The sequence below is a fragment of the Salarias fasciatus genome, assembly GCF_902148845.1.
Source record: "Salarias fasciatus chromosome 7 unlocalized genomic scaffold, fSalaFa1.1 super_scaffold_4, whole genome shotgun sequence".
NCBI classification, from domain to species: Eukaryota; Metazoa; Chordata; class Actinopteri; order Blenniiformes; family Blenniidae; genus Salarias; species Salarias fasciatus.
The window spans coordinates 27,791,159-27,800,313 of NW_021941229.1; the positions used below are offsets into that span (position 1 = coordinate 27,791,159).

The 9,155-nt window shown below is 51.9% G+C and overlaps 1 protein-coding gene across 2 annotated transcripts; it reads right to left on the reverse strand.

Annotated features, from left to right (window-relative positions):
- Nucleotides 1-394: 394 nt before the first annotated feature.
- On the reverse strand, nucleotides 395-6,654 carry slc31a1 (solute carrier family 31 member 1). 2 transcript variants are annotated; one of them, XM_030084163.1, is made up of 7 exons: nucleotides 6,445-6,654; nucleotides 5,248-5,308; nucleotides 2,785-2,882; nucleotides 2,056-2,128; nucleotides 1,805-1,973; nucleotides 1,671-1,718; nucleotides 395-1,143 (listed from the first exon to the last, which is right to left on the reverse strand). In XM_030084163.1, exons 3-7 carry the CDS (start codon nucleotides 2,878-2,880, stop codon nucleotides 942-944), a joined length of 588 nt encoding a protein of 195 aa, XP_029940023.1. In that variant the 5' UTR covers nucleotides 2,881-2,882; nucleotides 5,248-5,308; nucleotides 6,445-6,654; the 3' UTR covers nucleotides 395-941. The 2 variants fall into 2 exon arrangements, with proteins under 2 accessions (XP_029940023.1, XP_029940024.1); XM_030084164.1 differs by lacking the exon at nucleotides 1,671-1,718 and having other exon boundaries at nucleotides 6,445-6,618.
- Between the last annotated feature and the right edge of the window lie 2,501 nt (nucleotides 6,655-9,155).

Genomic DNA, 9,155 nt, shown 5'->3' on the forward strand with positions numbered 1-9,155 from the left:
CGGCGTGGAGCTTTAAACTCTGAATTCTGATTGGCAAAAAAAATAAAAATAAAAAATAAAAAAACCCTAAGATTTCTTCACTTAAAAAAGACAAAGTCAAAAGAAGAATCAAAGCTTCGACTTCAACAGTTTGATTTAAAAAAACTCGTAAACTTTTGTTCTCATGTCAACAACAGATCACAGGAAAGACGCATGACACCCACCTGAAGCCCCGCCCACAAGCACACCTGGACCAATCACTGACAGGCGGGGCTTAAAGAGCTGCACTGCCCACAGCAGCCACTGGGGGCAGGCAGAGAGAGAGTGTGTGTGTGTGTGTGTGTGTGTGTGTGTGTGTGTGTGTGTCTGTGTGTGTGTCATTCATCTCGGCAGACAATCTGCAGGCTTTGCTTCTCAAACTACATTTTGAAATTTAAACTGAATCAAATAAATTACTTTGTAATAGACGGACTGGATAATTCGCTCTGATTGGTTGCTCTGCTAACGAGCTCTGCTAACGAGCTCTGCTAACGAGCCAGCTACCAATACAATTGAGTAAAAGAGAGGCTAACCTTGATTAGCTAGCATCAGTTAACACTCCAGTTCTCATGGCACAAATTAAAACGGTTGATTCGGAGGGTGCGACTCTCCTGAGCGACTCCAGCTCTGATTGGCCAGCCAGCCGACCAGCTGTTAAAACAAAACAAACTAAACACTATGGTGATGTTTCCAAACTAAAAGTGCTTTTTTTCTGCTATACAAAGATTAATCGCTAACTTGATTTGTTACAGTGGAAGCTAGCCTACAATATGATGTGGCGTTACCATGGTGACCGAGTAATGGTATCTTAGTGTGATCCCACGGACTCACTTCATTAGCATGAGACTAGCATGCTAACGTTGAGTGGGGGGATTAGTTAGCGTTGATCGATTGTACTTGGCAGGCGATGCTAGCGGCTAACGCTAATGGCAGTGCTCGGTGATGTCGACGACCACGGCCTTCCTCCAGCTGAACAGGAAGTAGCCCATCCCGGCGCCGGCCGCCACGGCAATGCACAGGTAGCCGTTGTACGTCATGAACACGAGCATCAGGAAGTAGCTGACGACCACCTGGACGATGTGCAGCAGGGTCTGCATGAAGTGGGCGGGGCTTAGCATCCGCTGCCTGTTCAGGAAACACAAGGCTGTTAGCATCACAGTTAGCTTTGTGAACATGCAGTTAGCACAACTTCCAGCAGTATTAGCATTAGCAGACAGCTGTTAGCACTCCTTCCATGAAGAATCAGAATCACATGATGAGCAATTTGAAAAAAATACAACATTAAATGCTAACCAGCTAAGTAAGCTAAGTTAGCTAAAGGCGAGCGTCAGGTCAGCTCATCCACATGGTAATGCTAACACGTCTGCTAATGGAAGAACACTGGGACAAGCCCCGCGGTTAGCATGAGCATCACAGGACCAGAACCAGCGAAAGGTTCTGGACCAGAACCAGGGCAGGGTGCTGGAGCAGAACCAGGGCAGGGTGCTGGACCAGAACCAGGGCAGGGTGCTGGAGCAGGACCAGGACCAAAGCAAAGAACCAGGGACAAGACAGGATCAAACTCAAGCCCAAGACCTGGACCATGGTCCTATGACTAAGACCCAGACCACCAAGACCAGAAGCTGGACCAGGATCCAGATCAGAGACGTTACCTTGAAGACATTTCAGGGAGGCGGGACTTTTCTGAGATCCCATGGTGACTGCCAATCAGTGAGCAGACAGAGGTCACGGGATGGGATCACAGGCTAGCTGAGCGTTAGCGTAGCATTTAGCTCTAGCCACATACCCCACGGTCTTGTGAGTCTCCATGAGGACCGTCCCGTCGGCGCCGGGCAGCGGCATGGAGTTGTAGCGCACGTTGACCTGGCTGCGGCGCAGCAGCACCTCGCGGCCGATCTTCAGGCCCTCGTACAGGGCGGCCAATAGGAAGACCCCGATGCAGGCCGCCACCATCTCTGAATGGACGGCAGAGGAGGGGGCGGGGTTAACGCTGGCGAGCGGCGGCGCCACTCGGGGGTGAACCGTGTGAAGACTGACCTCCAGCCGAGTTGATGACCAGCCCGGAGAACAGCAGCTCCACCCCGATGTAGTCCAGGTTAAAGGTCATCGCCTGGACGACAACAAGTAGTGAAGTGACCGTTACATCAGTATGATGGGCTGGTGGCCCCGCCACAGTGACATCACCAGACGGGCCGTTAGCTCCGCCCCGTGACATCACAGTGACATCACCAGACGAGCCATTAGCTCTGCCCTGTGACATCACAGTGACATCACCAGCCGGGCCGTTAGCCCCGCCCCGTGACATCACAGTGACATCACCAGACGAGCCATTAGCTCCGCCCTGTGACATCACCAGACGAGCCATTAGCTCCGCCCTGTGACATCACAGTGACATCACCAGACGAGCCATTAGCTCCGCCCTGTGACATCACAGTGACATCACCAGACGAGCCATTAGCTCCGCCCTGTGACATCACAGTGACATCACCAGACGGGCCGTTAGCTCTGCCCTGTGACATCACAGTGACATCACCAGACGAGCCATTAGCTCCGCCCTGTGACATCACAGTGACATCACCAGACGGGCCATTAGCTCCGCCCTGTGACATCACAGTGACATCACCAGGCCGTGTCACAGGAGCCATTTCTATCCAGACAGTGTTCAGTGGAGCTGGAGTCTCCCAACTGGAGGTCCCGGTTCGAGACGCCGTCATACTTGGCTGACATTTTGAATTGAAGCAGCTGGACTGAAGCTCCGCCCCTCACCATGCTGTGGCCGGCGTGCTCGTCTCCGCCTCCTCCGTGGTTGTGGTCGTGGGTGGAGGCCGGCGCCGTGGTGTGGTGGTGGTGGGTGTGGTCCATGACTGCCGGACACAAACACTTCAGCGACACAGCTCCCAGAATGCTTTGCTAGCATGCCAATTCCACACAACACAGCCACAACCTGTGTGTGTGTGTCTGTGTGAGAGATTTGTGTCCTGCCAGGTCTCACTGGACATTTCTCATAAAGTGTGTTTGTTGAAAAGAAAGACGGGGAGGTTCTACTAAGAGCAGAACACACACTCTCACACACTCTCACACACACTCACACACACTCACACACACTCACACACACTCACACACACTCACACACACTCACACACACTCACACACACTCACACACACTCACACACACTCACACACACTCACACACTACCTGGATGAGTTCCGGGTTCAGATCTCGGGTAAAGCACAGTCCTAACGTTTGTAAACCGGTTCAAACCGGTCTCCGGGTGTCTCCAGATGGACCGTGTCTCTGCGCTGCCGACTCGTCCACACTGAGACCGTCCGCCCCGCTGCTGTAACCACGGCAACGGCTCCGCCCCGGCAGGGTCATAATCCGATTGGCCGGTCCGCCCCGAGGCGGTGGGCCGGCCAATCGCTGCGCTGCGAGCGGCCAATTAGATCACAGCGCGTTAAGAGGAGGACAGCGGTCGCCGGCGGCGACGATCGTGACGTCTGTCTGGACGAGCCGGCGTCTGAACGGCACGAAAACCCCATTAAACCCCATCAGTGACAGAAAACAGAGCTCTGTGTGTGTGTGTGTGTGTGTGTGTGTGTGTGTGTGTGGTGCGTGTGTGTGTGTGTGTGTGTCTGGTGTGTGTGTGTGTGTTCAGTCAGTCATTCCTGTTTGTCTCCTGTTCTTGAAGGAACTTTCATTTCCTCTAAATCGTTTGATTCACGTGTTTTCCTCCTGAACTGAGAGGTGCAGTGGGCGGGGCTACACCTCACTACTTCCTGGTTCAGAGCCAATCACATGTGAGCTCTCAGGTTGCCAAACAAGCAACGCAGCATTCAGTGTTTAATGTCTAAGGCGCCGCTCCTAAACCGTCACCGGCGAGGCTCCGGGGGGGGGGGGGGGGGGGGGGGGGGGGGGGGGGGGGGGGGGGGCATATGGCAAAAATGTCATATCACGATTTTTTAAAATCAATATCAATATCATGATCACGATTTTAATTTATATTTATTTTTCTAGGCTAATTTGCAAGTTTGACCATTTTTTCCCCCAATGTTAAACATATACAACGTGTGATAGTTTTAATAGTTGTGCTATCTGACCACTAGAGGGCTCTGTCTCCACTGAAACACAGCCCCTCATCATCCCGTTAAACCACAGACGTTCCGCTAGTGATCAGACTAAAGGTTTGTTTCAGCTGTTAACTTGATGGTTTGTTCACTAAGTGTCTTTTCACATTTCTGTGATTTGATGTGTATGAAATCCTGTATGCTAGCTTGTGAACTGCTAGCGGTAGCTCGCTAGCTAGCGTTAGCCTCGGTGCTAGCTTCAGCGTCCCTCCCTCCAGCTTGTTGGGTGTTTCTATGGCGGCTGGTCTCTCGTAGATCCTGTACTGCTGCTGTAACCCAGCTCTGCCTGACCCAGCCTCCACCCAGCCTCCACCCAGCCTCCTCCCAGCCTCCACCCAGCCTCCTCCCAGCCTCCTCCCAGCCTCCTCCCAGCCTCCACCCAGCCTCCACCCAGCCTCCTCCCAGCCTCCTCCCAGCCTCCTCCCAGCCTCCACCCAGCCTCCTCCCAGCCTCCTCCCAGCCTCCACCCAGCCTCCTCCCAGCCTCCTCCAGCCTCCTCCCAGCCTCCACCCAGCCTCCACCCAGCCTCCTCCCAGCCTCCTCCCAGCCTCCACCCAGCCTCCTCCCAGCCTCCACCCAGCCTCCACCCAGCCTCCTCCCAGCCTCCTCCCAGCCTCCTCCCAGCCTCCACCCAGCCTCCACCCAGCCTCCACCCAGCCTCCTCCCAGCCTCCACCCAGCCTCCACCCAGCCTCCTCCCAGCCTCCACCCAGCCTCCACCCAGCAGCAGCTCCAGGTAGAGAAGCTGTCGCACCGCGCTCCGCTCGCTGTTAGCTGCCTTCGCGTCTCGAGTCAACTTGAACGCAGCTCTGGCTGCGGGTCTTTTATTATTATTTTTTAATCATCGTTAATGTTGCTCCGCTTGTATCTGTTATGCTTGTGGATCACTGCACTAGAGGGGATGTTTAGCTGATATTATCTGAAGCTTTCAGGAAACATCACTCCAAAAAATATTATATATAGGTGAAAAAAGAACGCGGAGGAGAACGTGCCCTATAGACGGTTTAACCGTCTTTCTGATTTATGAGATCGTCCCGATGTTATAATCGATCTTATATCGTCATATCACACACCCTACTGGTAACCATGACAACCACACACTCACCTGGTCTCTGAGCAGCTCGCTGATTGGTTGATCCACCTGAAGAGGAGTGGGTGATCGAGCACTGACAGGGGGAGAGAGAGAGAGAGAGAGAGAGACAGGTCAGTCCAGAACAGTGACAGGACGAGTCTCGGCCAATCAGACGCTGCCTGCTGGCCGTCGCAGCCTCTGATTGGATGCTTCTGCTTCAGGTGGGGCAGCGCCATAAACTGAGAGGGCAAAGCGGCACCGGACGTGTCCCACCTTTGACCTTTGACCCCAGTGTGCTGAGTCTTCATGTCACTGGGTCACATGATCTCCTCAGCGGGTTCTCTGGAGGTTAGCACTTAGCATTTAGCGTCGTCCCTCCATCGTGGACCAAGGCGCTTCCAGAAGAGTCTGAAACTGGGTCCAGGAGGACCAGGAGGACCAGGAGGGGGAGTGCAGAACCAGGAGCTGGACCAGCAGACCCAGGATCACGCTCCTCCCACATAAAGTTTATTTTAGAATTTTCTACATCTGACCTCTGACCCCTGACCTCACAATTCAATAAGAATAAAGATTCACCCCGTATGGCTGACAGGGTGTCTGATGTGCAGTGTAGAGCTGTGCAGAGTTGTTGTTTAGTGTAGAGTTGTGCAGAGTTGTGTAGTGTAGAGTTGTGTAGTTGTGTAGTGTAGAGTTGTGTAGTTGTGTAGTGTAGAGTTGTGTAGTTGTGTAGTGTAGAATTGTGTAGTTCCCAGTGTTTCCTCCTCTCCCTGCTTCATTGTTCTCAGTTTGTTTCCCTCCTCCGTCCAAACAGTCAAGTCAGGTGAACAAACACACACACACACACACACACACACACACACACACACACACACACACACACACACATCAAGGCATAGTGCACGCGCAGCCCTATGATTCCGCGTGCACGCGCCTCGCCGGGAGTCCACGTCCGCCCGCTGGTCCTCGGCTTCGGGACGGAACCCGCGGCGCCGGGCGCCCGGCGGGCCTTTCACCGGGACTCTGACCCGGCCGGAAACAGTCCGACGGCGGGCCCGCCGTGAACCCGGCCCGGGCCGCGCGCCGGTGCTCACCGGGGGGTTTCTGAACGCAGAAACGTCTTAAATCGTGGGTGTTTCGGAAGGAGTCCGGCGCAGCAGCGCGCGGCGGGCTACGTGTCGCCGCAGAGGTCACTGACAGGTGGAGACGCGGTGAAACACGAGCGGAGCTCACCTGGAAACACCTGCGGACTCTGCCTCCTCTTCTCCTCCGCGGAGACACCGACACGAACACGGAGAGCGACGAGGAAAAGTGGCGCCCGGGAGAGGAAAAGAAGGGGAAAGTCGCTCCAACTCCGCTCCGCCGCCGCGTCCCTCACTGCGTCTCTACGTCACTACGACGAGGCGGAGTCTAGCACCTCACTTCCGGAGTGGGCTGAGCATGGTCGCCATCTTGGATGAGGACGACACACAGCTCGTCCGTTTTGACTGCAGAATGAATCATAATAAACTATAAACGTTGAGGACTGACTGTACATCGCATTTCTGCCTGTTTCACGTTTTTACATGTATTCATGAGCCAGGATGACATTTAAGATAAGATAAGATAATCCTTTATTGATCCCCAGAGGGGAAATTCAGGTATTGCAGCAGTACAGGGCAAAGAACAAGGGTAGTAGCATGCATTGGGTTCAAAGAAAAAAGAAAAAAAATTACACACATGTTAGAAAATAACACATATGTTAGGACAAAGCAAGGGTGACTTATAATAAACAAAAGAAAAATGAGAGACAATGACCATCCAGTAGCAGCAGCAGTGTGAGCTATTCACAGTGTCGAGTGTCAGTCAGCCAGCTTTGTTATGCAGTGCAGTGCCGAGAGGGAAAGGTGACCGTATCAGTTATTACCGGGGGGTTAGCGCCGTGCTGGACTGTGGCCTCCACTGCTGTTTAAGAGTCTGATGGCGGTGGGCACAAAGGAGCGCCTGAAGCGCTCAGCTCTGCTTCTGGGGGGGAGGATGCGCTGGCTGAACGAGCTGCTCATGTCCCACAGCTCGTCGTGCAGAGGGTGGGAGGGGTTGTCCATGGTCGCCCTGATTTTGTCCCTAATCCTCCTCCCTGCCACGGGCTCCAGAGTGTCCAGTTGAAGGCCCACAACAGAACAGGCCTTCTTCACCAGTTCTTAAGCTCCGAAATGTGACTTTTCTTAAGACATTTGCTAAGCTGTGCAATGTTTTTCAAATGTTTCTTATGCAGTGGAATCTCAATCAACAATGATATTTTTTTATGAAAACATGAATACAGGCGGCAGTGTGTTTTGTACTGCTGTTAGCTTCATCAATAGATGTACAGAAAGGTAAATACATTCAAGGTTGTTGTGTTGCAGCTCACACTCCACCGCACAGTCACTCAGGCTGACAACGAGCAAAGTACAGCGTGCCGGGCCACGTGCAAGCGTCCCGACTCCGCACAGCCTTTACAGAGCGGGCCATGTTCTGATAAAGGTCTCCGCTCTGTCCTTCATGCCCAGCTTAATCAGGGCTGTTCTGATTAATAAAGCATTTCATTAGTACAGCTGGTTCACCAGAGCATTCTGGGAGCTGAGCACGTGTCAGCACAAACCAAACAAGATAAACGAGCTCTGATTATTTCAACTCACAGTCACAGTACTGGAGGAGGAGATCCTCATCCAAGATGGCGGCCAGCAGCGAGCAGGTGTAACTCTACTGTTATATATCTGTATCCCAGCTTATGTAGCTCATTTCTACTTTTATAAATCTACCGAGCGTCTCAAGCCTGGAATTCACAGTGTGAGCCAATCACAAGGCGTGGCCTGACAGAAGGGGCGGGGCTTCCGCTGAGCCACGTATGTGGGGCTTGTAGTAAAAGCATCACGTGACAGGTGACGGCCACGTGACGAGCACGAGAACGAAAACAGTGATCCTGCTCCGTTTGTTCTGAACCTACTTCTGCATTTCTTCATTTTTTCAGACGCTGACTCCTCAGACAAACTAATTCAACATCTTCCAAAACTTTGACTTTGATAAAGGGATCAGAAATGGATTCTTGTGAGGATTAAAGACGAATTTCCAGACTTTTCTTAATTAATTTTGTAAAACAAACACCTGAAGCAGGTCATCGACGTCACATCAAATAAATGAGAAACTCCAACACACGTGCAGCCAATCACAGCAGGAACTGACCGACTCTCCGCCTGACAGCAAGAGAAAGAAGAAATCCTGTGAAGACGAGCCAAATCAGACGTTTTATAACAAGAACGTTTCCACAAAACCTCAGCAGGGATCAAAACACGACATCAACAAACTGCTGTGACTGAACTAAAGTAAACCAAACCAAACCAAACCAAACCAAACTAAACTAAACTAAACTAAACTAAACTAAACTAAACTAAACTAAACTAAACTAAACTAAACCAAACCAAACCAAACCAAACCAAACCAAACCAAACTAAACTAAACCACACCAAATTACACTAAACAAAATTAAACTAAACCAAACTAAATTAAACTAAACTAAACTATACTAACTAAATACTAGTTTAAACAGTTAAGTATCCACAAAGCTGCCCCAGGAGCTAGAATGCTGTGGGAAGTACGGAGCACTGAGCCCTGTCCTCTAATGTCTGAATGTTATTCCCTTTAGTCCCTTCATTGCTTTTCCCCTGCTGTCCCCCCCTTCGAGGGGGAGTCTTCTCCAGTTTCAGTTGCTGACTCCACTATTACGAGGGCCTATGAACAAGCTCCGTCCGGACCGGGAGGACACTCCTGTCGGTCCTGCCCGCGGACTGGCTTCAGTTCTACTGCTGGGATCCGTGGTTCTTGTGCTGGACCGTCCAACAGACTGTCCTCAACATTGTCCTAGGCTTTACTTCTTATTGTCTCATGCTAGCTGTTGCCAAAGCTGTCCGTCCCTGGGAGAGGGATCC